At 34.8% G+C, this 19236-nt stretch overlaps 1 protein-coding gene and 1 long non-coding RNA gene across 5 annotated transcripts in view; one reads left to right on the plus strand and one right to left on the minus strand.

Annotated features, from left to right (window-relative positions):
• EXOC2 (exocyst complex component 2) overlaps nucleotides 1-19236 on the plus strand; it is a 283103-nt gene that overhangs the window by 112784 nt on the left and 151083 nt on the right. For all 4 annotated transcript variants that reach the window (XM_060614965.2, XM_060614961.2, XM_060614962.2 and 1 more), the window contains 2 exons: nucleotides 446-564; nucleotides 15953-16078. In XM_060614965.2, the coding sequence (XP_060470948.1) occupies nucleotides 446-564; nucleotides 15953-16078 (245 nt within the window). The remainder of the gene's footprint in view (nucleotides 1-445; nucleotides 565-15952; nucleotides 16079-19236) is intronic.
• On the minus strand, nucleotides 1157-6604 carry LOC132666832 (uncharacterized). Its single transcript, XR_009604866.2, has 4 exons — nucleotides 6434-6604; nucleotides 3893-3971; nucleotides 2741-2787; nucleotides 1157-1592 (listed from the first exon to the last, which is right to left on the minus strand). It is a non-coding gene; the product is annotated as an uncharacterized LOC132666832 (long non-coding RNA).

The following is a 19236-nucleotide window of genomic DNA, read 5'->3' on the forward strand; positions in this document are numbered from 1 at the left end:
CTCTCTCTCTCACTCTCTCTCTCTCTCAATAAACAAACAAACAAACTTAAAAATTTTGAAGACTAATGTTAACAGGTGCTTTTACCATTTGATAAAATTTTAGTTTTTTTTGGTTTTTTTTTTTTTTTTAGTGTTTATTTTTGAGAGCGAGCATGAACCGGGTAGGGTCGGAGAGAGAGAGAGAGAGAGGGAGACAGAGAATCCAAAGACAACTCCACTCTGTCAGTAGAACCAGATGTGGCATGTGAACTCAAAAACTGTGAGATCATGACCTGAGCCAAAGTCAGATGCTTAACCGACTGAGCCACCTGGGCCCCCCTTATAAATTTTCAGGTTTTCTTAAAAAAAGTAATGATTTAAAAGAAAAATGCTAGCTTTCCTTTTATCCTTATTTATGGCTGTACAGAGGAAGCCTACTTGGTTAAACTTGGCCTTGTTTTTTCAGGTACCTGTCTGACATTCATGCACCAGGTGACCCTGCTTGGCAATGTATTGGTGCCCAACACAGATGGATCCTTCAGCTCATGCACAGCTGCAAAGAGGGCTATATACAAGATTTGAAAGGCAAGCCTGCTTCTCTTCTAGTGCCTTATGCCATTCCTTATTGTCATGCCATTCCTTATTGTCAGTTTAATATTTGGAAATGCTTAATGATTAAGGGAATGATTAATTTTCTTGATATTTGTGCCTGGTTTTTGTTTTGTTTTGGTTTGGTTTTGGTTTTGCTCCTGGTTTAGCATTATACCTGAGTGATTAACAAAACGGGAGGGAAGGGAGAAAATTCTTGATGATGCCTATATTTATGGTTGGCACCCAGTATTGATAAAGGTTTGGTTTCGGGAATAAACTTTTATGGGAAGCAACATGTTACTGTAGAAATATTAGTCTTTAATAAATGGTAGGAGTCCACTCACTATTCATCAAATATACGTTGAACCCCGCTATGTGCCAAGTACTATGCCAAGTACAGATGGTGTTAAACTAACAAAAGATGAAATTATTGACAAGTAATATAAAGAAAAATCATAATATTTTGCGGGAGGAGAACGGAGGAGAATACGTTAGATGGCCATTTTTTTCTGAAAAAAAGAAACATTTAGAAAGGCCCTGGGGTAAATTTTAAAGGAAGAAGTCACAGCTGCATTCACATTCGGGTTTGTCAACTTTTATTTGTATAATTCTATAATTCCACAGATATTGGATATATTCAGTTCCTGCTGTGTGTTGGCCACTATTGGGTGCTAAGGATATAACGGTCAGTGTGGCAGACAGGGGCCTGGCTCACATGAGACTTATAAAATAGCAGGGGGATATGGACAGGGAAAGTAGAAAGGACTAGTAGAATACAGTGTTACTTGCTAAGCCTGGGAAGTTCCTAGTGCCATCGTAGTAGCACTTAAGAACAGCATTCAAGGGGCGCCTGGGTGGCTCAGTCGGTTAAGCGTCCGACTTTAGCTCAGGTCACGATCTTGCAGTCTGCGAGTTCGAGCCCCGCGTCGGGCTCTGGGCTGATGGCTCAGAGCCTGGAGCTTGCTTCCGATTCTGTGTCTCCCTCTCTCTCTGCCCCTCCCCCGTTCATGCTGTGTCTCTCTCTGTCTCAAAAATAAATAAACGTTAAAAAAAAAAAAAAAAACAGCATTCAAATCAGAGTTTTGAGGTCACAGTGACATTCCAAAATCTGAAGGAAATAACACTTGTTTTGAGATCGGAATGATATATGTATGGGCCAGTTGAAATAGAGGAGGAGAAGAGGAAAGACCACTCCAGGAAGAGAAAATAGAATGTGCACAGGACTTCAAGCAAGAGAAGGCCAGTGAATTCTCTGTGGCTGGAGCTTAGTGCACAATCAAAATGGCAAGAGTAGGGGCCAGAGTTAGGAGGTGCCAAGGCTTATATGGACTTTGTTAGCCACTTCAAGGGGTTTGGACTTGATCTAGAGGACATTGGGCTGACAGTTACAGGTCTGAAGTCTGAAGCAGGGGAAAGACCCACTGAGACTTAGTATTTGAAAGACTCCTTTGGCTTCCATGTAGTGAATGGATGAGAGGGAGCAAGACTGAACAGCAAAGCTCGTTATGAGGCTGCTACATTGATTCAGGCATCTTGCCTCACATGGACGTGGTGGATATGGAGAAAGAGATACAAGAGCTGTTCAGAAACTGGAAGTGATAAGACTTGGTGATTGAAGAATGAGGAAGAAGAAGGGGTCAAAGGTCACTCCCAGATATCTGATTTCAACAACTAGTTAGGACAATGGCACCGTTGAGTTAGGGAGCATAGAAGAAAAAACTTATTTTTTTTTCTTTTGTTTGGGAAGATTGATTTGGAGTTGTCTGACATACAAGGGAAGATATCCAATAGGTAGTTTGGATTTACAGAACAAGAGATTTGGATGTGATCTGAGTGTAGGTGGCCCCTGGGAGTTGATGCATTCACCCAAGAAGAGGAAAAAAGGAGAAAATTTCAGGCAGAAATCTGGGACACAATGTTTACAGGGCTGATAGAAGAGACAAAGAGGGAGTGGTCTGCTGGGGTAGGAGGAAAGCAGGGCGTTTAATGTCATGACATCACAGAGGAGTGATCAGCAAGTTGTTTTAAGATGAAGAATAAGATGAAAAGATGTCTTTTAGATTTAGCACTGAGGCTATTGTTGGTGACCTCGGTAAATGTAGTTTCAGTGGCATGAGATGCCAAATAGATTATATAAATGTAAAAATAAATGAGACATAGTGATACTTACATGGCAAGGTTTCCAGGAGGAATAAGTGAAGTAACATAAAAACAGTCCTGGAACAGAAGGAAGTATAATAGAGAGGTCACAATTATTTGTTTATAGCATCATTTTGTCATGAATTACTTGGCTTGGTTTTGAGTACTTCCCAGCTGTAATTTTGTTCTATTCTAGGTATTTAGGAAAACCCAGATATCGCTTTATTGATGCCACATGAAAATTCCTATTAATGTCATTAATTACTTTAAAGTTTTAGCAGGTAAAAATGACCTCAAATTATATACACAGTCTGTATGTAGTCTTTAGGGATATTTAAAAGGCCTTACACATTTGTTTATTGGGTGTACTTTATTAGCCAGGACTTTCAACATTGACTTCCCATCAGAATTTCCTGGATCTTTTTAAAGACTGTCAATTCCTGACCTCTACTTTATTCCTACTGATTATTTTAGAATCTCTAAGTCTGGGCATCAGTATATTTTTTTAATGCTCTCAGATGATTCAGGAATAGCCTGGATTGAATCTGTGCACTACGTGCTGTGCTAGGGACTGGAAATACAGTGGTGAGCAAGGCGACATGGTCTCTGACCTCTTAGAGCTTGTAGCCTAGTGGGAGAGATATATATTTTTAAAAGCCACATATATAATTGTGAAAAACATCATAAAGTAGGGAGTATAAAATTCTACTTCAGTCTATTGAGGGGGAGGTCCAAGGAAGTTTCTAAAGGAGATGATATTTCCATTGAGTCTAAATGATAAATATCAGTTATCCAGATAAAGAAGTGTAGAGTAGCCCAGATTCCTAGGAGGGCTCAATATTGTCACCCTATTCCCCAATCCACTAAATGGTTAATAAGTAACAGTGATTAACATATATCTCCAGATTCAAAGAGGATATGTGGTCTAACTAAGGATTTTCCTACTTATAAGAGACATCTGATTGTGTAATTTGGTTATGAAAATATTTGAATTTTTGGGATATGTGTAATTTATAAAGACAACATGTAGACTATTTGAAATTGGAAATGTACCATGAAATTTCACTTATCTGAACACCTGATAACACATATTGTTATGTCCATACCTGAAATATCTTATAACCAGTATTCCATTGCTAAAGGTCTGAATCTTTCTTTAAGATAAATGGAGACACACTTTTACCTGATGGATTCCTTCCCTGTCATCTTGATGTTATGTATCGCCATATGTATTTATCTAGAACTGGTTAAAATCAGTATGTCTGAAAAAAAATGATGATAGCTTATGTGTAACTGGAGCCGTACCTTTTAAATTCACTGACCAAAGTTATTGCAGATCACTTGTACTCATGAAATAATGAAAAGAATGTACGTTAAATAGATCCATTTGTTAGTGATGAGCTCTACCTAAATTTATTTTCATAAGTTGGTCTTTTTGATTAGGAAGTAAAAACATAAGAATTTATAAGTTACTCCACAGATTTTATAACCATACAAGGTAAATTTCCTAAATATATTATTAGTCACATATTTATAGGTTATATTTTAATTTTTGTCTTTCAAAAGAACATGCTTAACTGCACTCTTTTTTTCTTTTTAATTTTTTAAAAATTTATTTATTTTTGAGAGAAAGAGCATGAGCCAGGGAGGGGCAGAGAGGGAGACAGACTCTGAAGCAGGTTCCAGGCTCTGAGCTGTCAGCACGGAGCCTGATGCAGGACTCAAACCCATGAATGACAAGATCATGACCTGAGTCGAAGTCGGTTGCTTAACTGACTGAGCCACCCAGGTGCCCCTTAACTGCCCTCTTTTATTGTCAGCAAATACGACTAATAAAAACAACATAGATAATCCTAACATGGAAGAGCCTTTTACTTGGAAAATTGATGTGTTCCTTGAGCTCATATCAGGATGAGTTTTTATGATTTTATTTGCAGAATTCCAAACATACTTAAAAGCAGAAAGTGTGATAAAATAACCTCCAGTGTACCTAACCTAGTTTCAGCAGTTATCAATTCATAGCCAGTCTTACTGTATCTGTACTCTTACCTGTTTTTTACCTCCCCTCACCCTGAATTATTTTTGAAGCAGGTCGTATTCATTCATAATAATTTCAGTATGTAAGTTTCTGAGATAAAAATTCCTTTTAAAAACTGTAACCAAAACACCATTATCATTACTTAAAAGTTATTAATAACTTCTTAATATCAAATATTTAGTCTTCAAAATTCAGATCAGTTTGATGTATCTAAGTACACTGATACCCTACCCTTTTAACTTACACTCAATGCAAAGGCAAAGGACATGAAATGTGGCATAGATATAGACTGAACATGTGTTTCCTAAAATGGAAAAACTAGCCATTAGTAAAATATGGCCCACAGGCCCATTTCTGTTCTGGTTGCTCTTATTAATGCATGTATATGTCATTGGACACATGTTAGCTCTTATATACACATAATACACATTTACTACATTCACACAGATGTAATCATATATAGTATAGGTGTATGTATGTGTGGATGTGTTTATATAAAATATATGTCTTAATTAGAAGTGTGCTGGGAATAAGCTGTTTGTTCATGATGTACTCTCAGTTGATATTTGAGTGTCTAAATGTATAAGTGTAAGGTAATATGGGGGAGGTCTCCTAAATATCATTTGGATTTTTTATTGGCTATCTTCTCATTGTTATGTCATTTTAGAAATGTAAAAAACCTGGGATAGTGTCTAGTTCAATTGATGACTTTATGTCTATTGTGCATGTGAAGGCGGTATCTCAGAGAGTGACAACCCAGTTTCCCCTTGTCCTGAATAGGGGTGGAAGTAGTGAGCGGTTCAGATTTCTCCCCATTCCACCAGACTCTACTCCTTCTGGACCAGTGAGGTAGGACAGCAGGTTCTCTGTATTCTATTGTAGGAGCAAATATTTCATCAAACAGGATTTCTGAACATGATGATCATGATGATGACAGTGCCTATATTTCATCTGGCACTTCATTATGAAGTTTCATTGCTTTTATTCAGGTATTCCCAGCATACTGTTTTCAAAATGAAACCTTATTGCATTCTAAATCTAAAGAATGAATTGTAAGTTCCTCTCTTATAATATCTGTACTTTGACTTTTAACGCTGGGTAAGATAAATGGTTGTAATTGTTTAAACCCCTAGGCAAAGAACAGTAGTCAAGAACGGAGACAGTCCTGTGAAATAAAATACAATTTTAAATAGATAGACTATACGTATTTCAGACAGGAAAAGGTTTCTTAATGTCTTTTTAAGTTGGTCTTTATGCATTAATTTAAGAAATCTAACATTTTTTTTTTCAAGTCTTAAAGCCTTTACATAGTGGTTTAAGGAAAAAAAAATGTTAATTATATTTAGTCTTGTGGTCTTCAGAGAAAATTTCATAAGCAAAGATGGTGATAGATTTTCAGAGACAGCAATCCTATATTAAAAAAACCACCTTTTTCCAAGAAGGATTCTTTTGTATAGCAGAGCTATTCTTTTGTTAGCAGAGCTAGGTCATAATATTGATATTCTTAGGGACACTGCATTAGACCTTTCTCTGAATTCTTATTTTTATAATAATAACAACATAGGTTGGACTTAGTGGATGGTGTCTTCCAGATTATAAACACACAGAACAAGAGATTACCATTGTACCTTAAACACGCTTTGACATTTATCCCCAAATATTCTTCATTGCGTTTCTATGACCTACCTCTATAGCGCAAATGTGACTTTTGGCTTTTCTAAGGGGAGACACAAGGGAAAAAACATAGGGAATAGGCATAAAGATTAATATTTTTAAAACTCATCCTAGCTTAAATACTAAAGGAAGAGTTTGATTGTCCCCCCCGCCCCCCGCCAGCCTAAACTGTTTAACCATTTTGCTACTGTTCCCCTACATTCACAGCAGCTTTATGTCCTGAATTGTTGTACAGAAAACTTTTACCACCTTATAAGAAGTGTCATTCCTCTCTTAAAATTCCTGTGAAACAGGTCCAAAATTAGACTAAGTCTTCAGGTTTCCTGTCAGGAAAAGCCTTTGGTTAGCCCCCTACTGACATTCTCAAACAGGATTTTTAAAGGTAGCCTTCAAAGGTGTTTTTTTCTTTGTTCTGAAAATGAATTTAACTCTTAAAATATATGCCGGCGATATCTAATAACTCAAGGGGAAAGGTATCAGCCTACTCATAGAGTAATTATTCCCTTCTTTCAGGTATGTATTTAATTAGGACTTCCCCCAAAGGATGTATTTGAGTATGGGCATAATCAGGGGCATTTAGAATAGGAGCAATAGCTTAAGTAAGCAGCAGATTCTTTAAAATAGTCACACAACAGAAGAAAATACATTTATATGTGGCTCAGGTTCTCTTTGAAAACTTTGAGATGATATGTCATACTTGAAAGGTTTATTCTGAATCATCACGGTGTGTATCTATTATGGAAGAAAAAATATTAAGAATAGAGGCTGTGCTAAATATCTACTCTCAATTTTTTCAAACACTGAGCAGATTATTGATTACTTGCTGAAATAAAAATATTTATGTTTATCTGATGATCTAAAGATATAAAAGGCTGTATTTTCCAGCTTATGAAATAACATGCATAGGGGCACCTGGGTAGTTCAGTTGGTTGAGCATCCCACTTTGGCTTAGGTTATGATCTTGCAGTTCACGAGTTCGGGCCCTGTGTCAGTCTCTGTGCTGACAGCTCAGAGCCTGGAGCCTGTTTCAGATTCTGCGTCTCCCTGTCTCTCTGCCCCTCCCCCACTTGCACTCTGTCTCTCAAAAATAAATGTTAAAAATTTTTTTAATAAAAGAATTTAAAAAATAACGTGCATAAAATATTTTTTAAAACTTATGTTCAATTTTCTGAATTTACAGAGTATAACTAAACTACTTTTCTTGATATTTAAAAAGTGCACCTATGTGTACATAAATTATGTGTACATAATTATGTGTACAATTATGTGTACATAATTTATACGTGTGTATATGTGTGTGTATGTATACATACATATATATATGTATGTATATGTGTGTATGTATACATATACATACACACTTTTAATTAGTGGAGTTAATAAATATAATTCTGGTATTTTTATAATGTAGGGTTAGGTAAATTTCCTGTACTCTTGATTAAATTGCAACCTCTATAGGGAATAGGCAGCAGATTAATCATATTTTCTGTAGAACTACAAAAATATTTCCATAGTTAAAAGACAGTAAAAATGTGTCTTTTTATTATTATACATGCATTTAATGTTATATATTTAACAATATATATTATATACATAACGATATATAGTAATATTGTTATACATATATTAAATATTTTAATAAAATTATAATTTTTTTAAGTTGTTACAATGAGGTTGTACCTAAGGATGGTTCTTTATGAAATTTATTTTCTGGAGATTTAAAAAATAATTTCTTTCCTGAATTTTGATCATAACAGTATGAATCTAGAAAAATAGAAGTTTATTTAAAAAGAAAAAAAGGAAAGGCACAACAGCAGCTACAGATAGAAGATTTTGATTGATCTACCTGCTCTTCCTAAATCCCTTCTGATGTAGATTATACAACCCCAGCTTTATCTGTACCCTTGTTTGTTGTTGTTGTTGTTGTTGGGACTAGAGGATTTTTTTAATTGGCTCTAGAAGATTAAATGCTTCTAATGGGATTTTAGTCATTTGCTTTGAGATTTATAAGCTACAAGGGATATATAGAATAAGGCAGATTCAAGAGGGAGAAGTAGGACCAGTTTAGGACTGTTATAAAAAAACTCTATTCAGCAACGTGGTGGTCTGATTTTCTTTTCCCCTTTGTCCTTTTTTACAGAAAGGGAAAAAACCCAGGTGATGTTCAGGGTGCCATGAATTAGATTTACAAGGCATACTATTAGAAGTCATCCCTGTTGTTTGTAATAAGTGTAAGTTTATATAAGCAGTATTCACTACCTGAATGCAGATCAGCAGGTTTTTATATAATGACTGTACATTTGTTTTTAAATCTAATTTGAAAAGAGAATTTTAGCTACCAAATTAAAATTAAGAGTAGTAATTAATACTAGTAATTTAAGTAGTGTTTTAAAGTCAGTAACTTAGGACTTGAGAATTTTATTTACTTTTTTGAATAACATAGCATTTGTTTGTAGATTTGCATAGTAAAATAACAGCTGTTAAACATCATAGGAAAGAGTTGGATTAAGTTCTTTTTACTCGTTTCTTCTATTTTATACTAGATTCCATTCACCTTACAATGAATGAGTGATCCATCTTTGTTAAGACAGGCCAATAAGGCTTATGTCAAAAGGACCTTTTTTTAAATTTGTTATCCTAGCAGCTGGTTCTTTTCTACTGTCTTGGCTTACTGTACATCTGGAAAGAAGACATCTTGCAGCTGGGAGCCATTTCATGTCTAATTCATGTCCCCCTATCCTTAAGAGAGAAAAAAATTTTTGACAGTGCGTGTCAAGCACACATTGAATGCTAGCATTAACTGGTAATTTTAAAATATTCATTACAAATATTTTGTGTTATGTCATTTTGTAATAATTCTATTGCTTATATATTCTGAGCATGTTTTTTCTATTTAGATCTATAAAAAATTGCAAAAAAATATAGTACTTATTTATTTTTTTTATTTAAATATTTTTTAAAATGTTTATTTATTTTTGGGAGATAGAGTGGGGGAGGGGCAGAGAGATTGAGGGAGACCCAGAATCTGAAGGAGGCTCCAGGCTCTGAGCCTGTCAGCACAGAGCCCGACGCAGGGTTCTAACCCACGAAGCGCGGGATCATGACCTGGGCCGAAGTCGGAAGCTCAACCGGCTGAGCCACCCAAGCGCCCCTAAAAAAATACAAGTATTTTAATAAAAGCATAAATAATTTTATTTTGTTTATTCATCTTTCTAGCTTATTTCAAATATCTGGTTCTTGCTTACATAGCTAATGTTAGCTAATAAATACTTATTCAAAATTCACACTTCTAGTTTTGCTTTTAAAATATATTCTACTGTTTTACCTACTGTTTTGAATGATGTTAAAGTACACCAGAATTTTTGCCTGGAACCTGCTTAGGACAGTTGTGACATCCTAGAAAGTAAAGTGAGGTTAACAAAGAGTATGTTAAATATGTTTCCCTTCATTTAATTTAGATGAAATGATCCTCTTTAAATTAAGGAAATGCCCCTGTAGCAACTTTAAAGATAGAGACAACAGTAAGATCAAAAAGAACATTTTTATCTGTTGACACAGGTCTAATTCGTGAGGAATTTCTAATTCTGTCTTGATATAACCCCCACCCCCCACCCCCTCCAGCTTTGGCATTGAATTCTTCTGTGTGGTGTGCTTGAAAGGAATCCTATCCTGCCTGTGTCTGTGGAGGCTCCTGGCCCGTGTGTTTGGTCAACAAGCAACAGTGGGTGGTCGGGCTGCAGTGCAGGACAAGGGCCCGCTGTGCGCAGGAAAATGTGTTCAAAGGTGTTTAAGGGCGGTAAGGAAGTCAGCCGCCCTTCTGAGATTCCGGGGGCTATAGATCAGTGTTCTCCACACTATTGTAGACTGTGAGAAAACTTGCTGCAGGAGGCATGAAGGATGAGAAAATATAGTAAACTTATTCACCTGGTTCCACATCTGCAGCCTTCCCTTAAGAAAGGACTCTTCTGCCCTTTATGTTGTATAGTCTGTTAAGTAAATATTGACTACTATTTGCATTGAAAATAGGGAAAACTTGCACAGCTTGAGTTGAAAGGATTTGATTGATACATGATAAGGTTTCCTGGAACTCTTTTGGAGTACTAGGTACAATAAGCATTTTCTACAAAATCAAATTCATTATCAGGTTTTTTTCCTTAGGAATCAATGTTTTAATGTAAACCATTAAGTTTTTGGGCTTCAGGGAAGATCTTTTCAGATCTATAGGTTAGTATAAAGCTGGAGACTTTTTATCTAGTAGAAATCTCACAGTTGGGAAAAAATAGCAAGTGTTTCAATTTGTTAAGAGCAAATTGTGAAAGATTGTTTATTTTCTTTTAGAAAAGTAATACATTTTAAACTTTTGATTATTTCTATGCTTGCAGCTTTATTCTTTTAGTGAAGTGACTAGGATTGTTTTATTAGTGTCCTATAGAAAACTTCTGCAGCTTTTGAAAACATCTTTTTCTTTTTCTCTTAATTAAAACAAATTTTCTGTTCTGTTTATATAGTATCCTTAAAAGGGTTTTTCTGATTTTATGTTTGTTTACAATCTGTTAATTTCTCCTACATACTCACAATTAGAAAAAGTTCCTTTTGAGGTATAGAAGCTTTAACTGGAGAAATAAAACATAGATTTTTGATTGTCAGTAATTAAGAAGTTTAGTTATTATTTTTAAAAATTTTAAGTGTTTGAAGGTTTTTTTTTTCCCAATATGCTTCTTTCAGCATCTGTAGATAAGCCATGTATCTTTTTTTTTTTGATATATTGGTGAAACTGTAACTCAAATACTAGTTTGTAGAATTTAGAAGACATGGCTATACCCTTTTAGTTCTAGGATTTTGTTTTTATCATTTTTCCTGCAAATACCACATAGGATTTTAGAACTAGAAGTACTGTAGTGTTGGTTCTCATGCTATCGGGTATGTTTCTGTGTGGAATTTTGTCTCCAGAGTAGTCTTTACACTGTTCCCCGGCTAACTGTTTATAGCCAAATAATTTTGATCTTATAAGCATTTATTCCTTTGAATGTATTTATTGGTTACCCTGCTTCGTATCTTTAAAATAGCCAAGCTGTAAGTTCCATAGTAACAAATTCTGATGAATTTCAAAATAGGTTTCACTGTTACTTTTTTGTTGTCTTTATATTTTCTTTATATAATTTCCATTTAAGGCTTAAGTTTCACATTTACTCTGTAGAGGCAGACTTTTTATACATTTCGATAACAACAGTAATCAGTGACCTAAGTTGTAGGAATAGTGAGCAAAAGAAACATATTTTCCATTTTATTCTCAGTGGTGATATAAAGTTTCAGATTTAAACTTCATATCTTAGAATCATTATTTTACAGCCAAAAAAGACTTTAAAATTTTTATAGTTTCAAGTCCTGATTTTTACAGGTGATGAAGCATTGGCCTATTATGACTCCTTCAGCTAGCTGTAGAATTCCATTCCAGTTGTAAAACCATGAGAATCCTGGGTTAATCCCTGCCTCAATTTCAAATATAGTGAACAGGTTGTTAGTATTAGCACAAATGAAGCCAGAAAGTGATAACCTTTCATCAAGGCTGCAATCCTACTTTTAATTTTTTTTCATCTAGAAAAAATTGTCGGAACAGTTAATTTCTGGAGAAAGTTTACTGTCAAGAAAACAAATGATTTCTCATAACCTAATGCAGTATTGAGAAAGACATAGTCAAACACAATTTTACAAAAACTTTAGTCTCTGTCACCTGTAAAATGTTCCATTGCAAGCTAAAATTCTAATGAAAGAACTGAAGTTGTGTGTATACACTTGAACACCATCTTGTATGCAGGGACAGATAACTTAGGTTGTCAGGGAAAACACAAGTAAGTAACATAAGTTTCAGTTGCACATAAGTCAGAGCATGATTTTATGAAACTTCCTAATTATTCTCATTTAATAAACATATGTTTTGTATAATGTATGTATGTCTCATGAACACATCAAAAGATGTTGCTATCATTGTGTTGTAAAACAGCCAAGAAAATATGCTGATTTCTTGTAAGGTATTTTAAAGCCTTTTGTTGATTTGATGTTACAGAAATAGTTTTTCTCATTTTTTGTTTTCTTTTTACTTATCGTCAAAACTACTTCATATTTGTAATGATTTTATAGTGTAGGAATGCCACATCATGTAATTTAAATTTAAAAGGGCTGTCAATCCTCAAGGATTTTTTTCTTTTGACACTTGATAGTAAATAGTTTCTGATAAATGAGATTTAAAATGTTTTAATTTTCTCTTCAAAGGATAAACTTCCTAATTCCCTGTAAAATAACTGATGATAAGACCTTTTCTTTGAGTAAAAAGAAAAAAAATGTTAGAGAAATGCATTTGCGAGTTTAATGCTCACTGTTGAGTTTTCAGGGCTGATGAATGTGTGTGGTGCTGTTGCGCTATCTTCTGGTCACTCAGCAAAAATGCGTCTTAACAGATTTGTTCCAGATGCTGGTTAGTCCTGAGGGTGTATATGCTGTTTTAACTCCCTGATGCTGTGCTACACTGGATGGTAATTTGACACTGCCAATTAAGAAATCAGTTCATGTTAAACTTTCTTTTCCTGATATTATAGAAAATGATGATATGGTTTCTAATAGAAGAAAAGCATATTCATAATATAATTTCTGTTATTAAAGGGGAAGATAAATCAGTGCTTTAACAGTTTCAAAATTCCAAGATTTACTTAAACTTCATAAATTACTTAAAATTAAACTATTTAAATTAAAGTTGTAAAGACATGATTTATGGGGAAAATCTTTTTCTGAGGATCTACTTGAACAATGATAATTATGTTTTTCTGTAGGAATGGTACATAATGTATTTTTAGGAAACTAGGAAGTGTTTTCCTTCTTAATTAAAAATGTATAGTTCTGGGGGGCGCCTGGGTGGCTCAGTCGGTTGTGTGTTCGACTTTGGCTCAGGTCATGATCTTGCGGTTTGTGAGTTCGAGTCCCGTGTTGGGCTCTGTGCTGATGGCTCAGAGCCTGGAGCCTGCTTCGGATTCTGTGTCTCCCTCTCTCTCTGCCCCTCCCCCACTCATTCTCTCTCTCTCTCTCTCTCTCTCTCTCTCTCTCTCTCTCTGTCAAAAATAAATAAACATTAAAAAAATTAAAAAAAATAAAATTAAAATGTATATTTCTGAAACCTTGAAGAGTAACTTTTAACATTTTAAAATTAAAACGTTCTAGGGGCTCCTGGGTGGCTCAGTCGGTTGGGCATCTGACTTTGGCTCAGGTCATGATCTCAAAGTTCGTGGGTTTGAGCCCTGCGTCGGGCTCTGGGCTGACAGCTCAGAGCCTGGAGTCTGCTTCGGATTCTGTGTCTCTCACTCTGTCTGCCCCTCCCTAGCTTGCACTCTTTTTCTCAAAGGTGAATAAATATTTTTAAAAAAACTTTTTTAAGTAAAACATTCTTTGTACCTTTTTATATAAAATTTTATTTATAATTTTAATGTAAGTACTTATTGTGATGCTAAATAAGTTTGGTCTTCTTTATATTTCCTATTAAAGTATGTCAGAAAATTGATATTATGATACTAATTTCCTGAATTCTACAGTTAATAGCAGTGGCAACTGTGTAACTGCAAAGGAAAATGTCATATCATTAAAGCTTCTACACACAACTTCTTTAATACAGAAAACAATCAATTATAAAAATACTGTTTCTCCACTGTATTTTTTTACTCTGTATCACATATCATTTATTTTGTTTTCCAAAGTAGAAATGCAGGTAAATAAAGTATTTATGTTTAGCACTTTAGTAGAACATAGTATGTCTTCAATAAAATTCTGTTCCACTAAAAAATCTGTTCAAATGATTTAATTTCTATTTTTACAAACCCTACCTTAGTAGAATTTGTGAGAATACAAGGAAATAGCTCATAGTGTATCATTTTAAATGGCTCATGTTAGGAGGAGCTTGTGAAGGCAGGTTCTCCATAGCATGTTTTTACTGTATTTTTTAATTTATTTCTTTATTTTTTTGCCTCCACTACCAGAATGTAAACATTTTGAGAGCAGAGCCTTGTCTATTATTCATCACCTTATCCTCAGGGTCTACAGTTACTGGCACATAGGAGGTACTCAATAAATACTTGTCAGTGTTACTGAATAACTAATATTATCAGTGGCATAGATATGTTTTATCTTTTGCATCTGAAAACAAATCTATAAGCTTTTATTATTCTACTAAGTTATAAAAGAAGGAATAGAGTTCTTACTGAATAATTTAGTATATACTCAGTATATATTGAGGGAGTTATTTGCAGAAGGTCCAGTGATTATGGACACAGATATAATATTTAATCCTTATACCTGAGAATATAGTATTTTGATTTGGAAACAGGAGTAACTTGACTGTTAATGAACATCAGAAGGTAGAATGTCAAGTCAGTTGAATTATGTTACTTTTCACTTGTGTCAGAAGGCAGAGAAGATAGGTAACACTTTGAGTTGGAGTAAGAGGTGACTTCATGGAGCAGCTGTAATTCAAGTCCTATTTTTTTTTTTAATTTTTAATGTTTATTTTTGAGAGAGACAGAGCACGAATGGGGGAGGTGAATAGTTCTTGATATCCATTTTAGGAAAAAATGTTTCTTGGTTCTTAGAATAATTTGGGTTGGATTTATTTTTTTAATTTTTTTTTTCATGTTTGTTTATTTTTGAAAGACAGAGACAGAGCATGAGCAGGGGAGGGGCAGAGAGAGAGGGAGACACAGAATCTGAAACAGGCTCCAGGTTCTAAACTGTCAGCACAGAGCCTGATGTGGGGCTAGAATTCACAGGGTACCTGCTCATGACCTGAGCCAAATCTGGACATTTAATTGACTGAGCCACCCAGGCACCCCTGGGTTGGATGTCTAAGGGTTTTCTAGAAGACTTCTGAGAAGAGAATCAAGAAAGCACTATTTTGGTGATATTAATCCAGACAGTAAAGAGAGTTTCTGGACAGTAGTAAAATGTTAGGCTTCTGGAATATTAACAGTGTGAGGTGGGAAGGATCCAAATTAGGCGGCTGGCATCAGGAATAGAAATAGGGGATCAAATCCCACATACCAAAGAAATCATAGGATTTGGAGATTTAAATTTTACAGGAAAGTTAAAGATTTATGCTGTAAGTCTGCTCCATTAAAAGAATCAGAACTCCGTGACTTCCAAGCGCCAAGTTGTTTTTCAAAAAAGGATGTCTCATCCTGATTTTTATTTGTAGACTTTGTCCCACCCTTGCCCCTGCCAGTATTGCTGAATATTCATTCTAAAATGAAACATAAGTTTCTTTCATGGTTTGTTACCTCTCTGTATTAAGCCAAAGAAATGGATTGAATCCTACAAATCTGTCATGGTGGGAATGACTTTTTAAAGCTATTAAGAGAAAACATTTTTTATTTTGCTTAGTGAATGTTTTATTTAAAAGAACGGAACAATTGATCAAGAAATAACTCTGAGAAGCAGTTCATTACATCAACAAAATAAGAATATATGGAATGTATGGAAATGTCACCTCTCTTTTAGGTACCCCAGGCCTTCACAGTCCCATGTTGGATCTGGACAGTGATACACGTCCCTTGGTGTTGGGTCATCTTAGTCAGACAGCATCATTGAAGAGGGGCAGCAGCTTTCAGTCTGGTCGAGATGACAGTAAGTATCTCTCTCTACTCCTACTTTGTCTTTTAAATTTGCACTTGTATAATTTCAAACATTTTTGTCTTGAATGTCCAAGGAAAATTAGAAATTTTCCTTGTGTTGCTGCTGCTAAGTATTACCAACCTTCACAGGTGAATGTATATTCAACATACATAGTTAAAGTCTACTTTAATTTTTCCTGTGGTTGACTTTTAAAAAATATGCTACAGAAAATATTTTGTGAGAAATTCTTTAAGATGACATTTGTAATAAAAGTAATCTCTATAGTCAGTACAGAGAAACACCTTTTGTATGCATTTTAAAACTTGGTTTAGAAAGAAGGGTTAATAATATATTAATTACTAACCATTTTTTCCTGAGAATAAAGTATCTTGAATTTTAACTATATTACATTTCCTTTGTAAAGTTGATATTTACCTATTGTTTATTTACCTGTGTGAGATACAAAATATATTGGTTATAATGCATTTGGGTACCAGTTAAATGCTGTTAGTCACTAGTTATTTATAACCTCAATAACAAATCTAAGAAATCCAACTAGGGTGGGGCACCTGGCTGGTTCAGTTAGTAGAGCATGTGACTCTTGATCTCGGGGTTGTGAATTTAAGGCACATGTTGGGTGTAGAGATTACTTAAGAATATTTTTTTTTTTTAAAAAAAAGAAATCCAAATAGGCTAATAGAAATATCTTACTTTATATTAAAAGTAAATACCTCAAAGTTTATTTTAAAGTATTTTATGTTATTCTTATAAGTATTGGAGTTTACTTTTTTGTGTGTGATTTTTTAAATTTTTTTAATGTTTACTTATTTTTGAGACAAGAGGGAGAGAGACAGAACGTGAGTGGGGTAGGGCAGAGAGAGAGGGAGACACAGACTCTGAAGCAGGCTCCAGGCTCTGAGCTGTCTGCATAGAGCCTGACGTGGGTCTCAAACCCACGAACCGTGAGATTATGAACTGAGCCGAAGTCGGACACTTAACTGACTGAGCCACCAAGGCACCCCTCTGTTTTGTTTTTAAAGAAATTTTTCTTTACGTTGGTGAGAAAACAGTTGTTCCTTATTTTTCTTTGGAGTGGAGGCATTCTCCATGACAGACTGATCTTTGAGACCCAGTGGTCTATATATGTAGAATGTCTATATACTGTGTATATGTAGAATACATGGAAGTGCAGTAAGCCAGGCCACTCAGAGAGCTTGTTCAGCATCAGAGCCAACAAGGACTTGGTTCAGCATAGGATGTTTTCACTTTAATTTCCCAGCAAATAGTCTTGCAAAGAATATATGAGATAAGGATACTAGTTGAATTTCTCACAATAGTGTTATATAAGTAATGATCAATATAGCTGCATGGAGGAGCTCAAACCTTTGAAACACTAATTTGGGGGAAGATATCATAACAGTCTACTTGCCACCACATGAGGCACGTGTTTCAGTGCTTCAGTGCTTCAGTTTTTAGATTTTCTTCTCCTATTTGTTATCATTGGCCCATCATGCACTGGGCTGTGGTCTATGCTATGTAGCATGCTGCCTGCCATTTGGAAAATAGTGCTTATCTGTATTTGGTTTGTCTCTTTCAGCTCTGTCTCAAGATGAAAAATACCTCTAATTTCATTAGACTCATATCACATTATCATTAGGACTCCTTTCATTGGTTGTCTGTTCAACTGTAGACTCCATGAAGGCAAAGACCTGTTCTGTTCATTCAGTATTAGTGGTCAGCATCACAGACAGACGTTATGGTATAGCCACAGGATTAAGACACAGGACACTTAACAAATATTGGCCAAATAGACAAGTACAGTTTGTAATGTACCCCTAAATAAAGAACTATGCCTTTCACATATGTGACAACAATTTAAAGCTTTTCCCCCCAACTCATAGACAAAGGGCTAATATACCTAAGAGGTAAAGAGGCTCTGTAGGCCACAAATAGGAAGTCTGAATGGCTCTTAAGTATATGAAGGCAGGTATTCAGCCTCACTTACAATAAAAATTTAAAAGGCTATGTAAGAACGATGGGATATGAGTTTGGCAAAATCCCTAAATTTTTATTGTTTCAGGTTTTATGTATTTGGTTTGTTCATTGGTAAGATTATAAAGAAGCTTATATGTGTTTATGTGTGTTGCTGGTGGGTGTGTAAAGAATCCCTGTAGAGGACAGTTTAATAATACTTATCAAAATCACAACTTCATGTACTCTTGGACCTAGAAGTTCTTGTTCTAAGAATTTATTCTACACTGATACTTGCATATGTGCTAAATGTTGTAGGTAAAAAGTTATTGATTAAAACACTTATTTTGGTTTTTTTTTTTGAAGTACTAATTTTAATGACAAAACATTGGAAACAGTCTTATCCATTAAAAGGGAATTTTTAAAAATTATCATACATACAAAATATGAAATACATTTGACCCTTGAACAACACTGGTTTGAACTGTGTAGGTCTACTTATACACAAATTTTTTTCAGTAAATATATTGGAAAGTTTTTTGGAGACTTGTGACAATTTGAAAAAACTCTTAAGATGAACCAGGTATCATTGAAATACAGAAAAAATTAAAAAGGTATTGTAAGGGTACAGTATAATACATATAACACATAAAATATGTATTAATTGACTGCTTTATGTAATTGGTAACTTTCCTGGTCAACAGTAGGCTATTAGTAGTTCAGTTTTTGGGGAGTCAGAAGTTATTCATAGACTTTTGACTGTGCAGGGGATCGGTGTCTCTAGCCTCTGTATTGTTCAAGGGTCAGCTGTACACAAATGTAATTGTGGGGGGAGAAAAAGAAACATTTTATGTACGAATAGGGAAGAACTTCAGGATCCACTGTTAAATGAAAAAAAGGCCAAGTGTCAAAAGATTGTCTTGAGTTTGCTTTCATTTGTGTGAAAGAACATTTGGATGGGTGGGGGGGGGGGGGGAGAATATGTATTTATATTTGCTTGTGTATATAAAAGACATTTCAGAAAGAATCACAAATGACTAATAACAGTGGTTTCTTATGGCTGCAGCTGGGAACTGGGCAAATGGAGAACTAGTGGAAGATAGACTTTGTTCTGTATACCTTTTAAGCTTTCTTTTCCAACCACATCTTGTCTTTTTAAAATACTACGAAACATTTAAAATAAATAAAATCCATCTCCC

This window comes from Panthera onca, chromosome B2, assembly GCF_046562875.1.
Source record: "Panthera onca isolate mPanOnc1 chromosome B2, mPanOnc1 haplotype 2, whole genome shotgun sequence".
NCBI classification, from domain to species: Eukaryota; Metazoa; Chordata; class Mammalia; order Carnivora; family Felidae; genus Panthera; species Panthera onca.